The sequence below is a fragment of the Morone saxatilis genome, unplaced genomic scaffold, assembly GCF_004916995.1.
Source record: "Morone saxatilis isolate NCDOM2014 unplaced genomic scaffold, NCSU_SB_2.0 Contig14, whole genome shotgun sequence".
NCBI classification, from domain to species: Eukaryota; Metazoa; Chordata; class Actinopteri; family Moronidae; genus Morone; species Morone saxatilis.
The window spans coordinates 22,531,256-22,531,824 of NW_023339696.1; the positions used below are offsets into that span (position 1 = coordinate 22,531,256).

Sequence of the window (569 nt, forward strand, 5' to 3'; positions counted from 1 at the left end):
TGGATCTGCGGACAAACAGCTGGACCACAGCAGGAACTCACTCTCGAAGGCCTGCAGGAACAACTCGTGGTCGGCCTGGAGGAGCTGCAGGTTGGGCTTCTTGGCTGCAGACATCGCGGTGGAGGAGGAGGAGGAGGAAGAGGAGGAGGAGGAAGAGGAGGACTGGTGTAACCCGTTGGCTTTTCCTCCAGAACCAGAACCAGAACCCAGTGGGTGGCTTCCACCTGAGGAGCTCTGCTTCTGTGGAGCCATGGTCGCCCCCCCCCTCCCCCAACCCCAAAAAATACACAACAACCTAAAAACAGGCCGAGGTGAACTGCCCCACTAACAGAAGTGAAGTCGTGTTAAAACAAAAAAGAGAGAGAGAGAGAAGAAGGAAGAAACTCAGCTCGTCTTCCTTTGTGAAAACAAAAGAGCAGCGTGAGCAGAAAGCCTCAGAACAAACTGAGAGTTTAACTCTGTAATGTGAGTGCTGACCCTCCGCTGGCTCCCTGTGCGAGCGGGTCGGTACCCGGCTGAACTGCGCCAAACAAGCTCACTCTCTCACTCTCTCTGTCTCTCACTCTCTC

The 569-nt window shown here is 54.7% G+C and overlaps 1 protein-coding gene across 1 annotated transcript in view; it reads right to left on the reverse strand.

The window, feature by feature from the left end:
- Positions 1–563, reverse strand: part of LOC118323371 (polycomb protein SUZ12-like) — a 2,122-nt gene extending 1,559 nt beyond the window's left edge. Inside the window, exon 1 of the mRNA XM_035655324.1 lies at positions 42–563. Coding sequence (XP_035511217.1) covers positions 42–252 — 211 coding nt within the window. The 5' untranslated portion in view covers positions 253–563. The remainder of the gene's footprint in view (positions 1–41) is intronic.
- Positions 564–569: the final 6 nt, after the last annotated feature.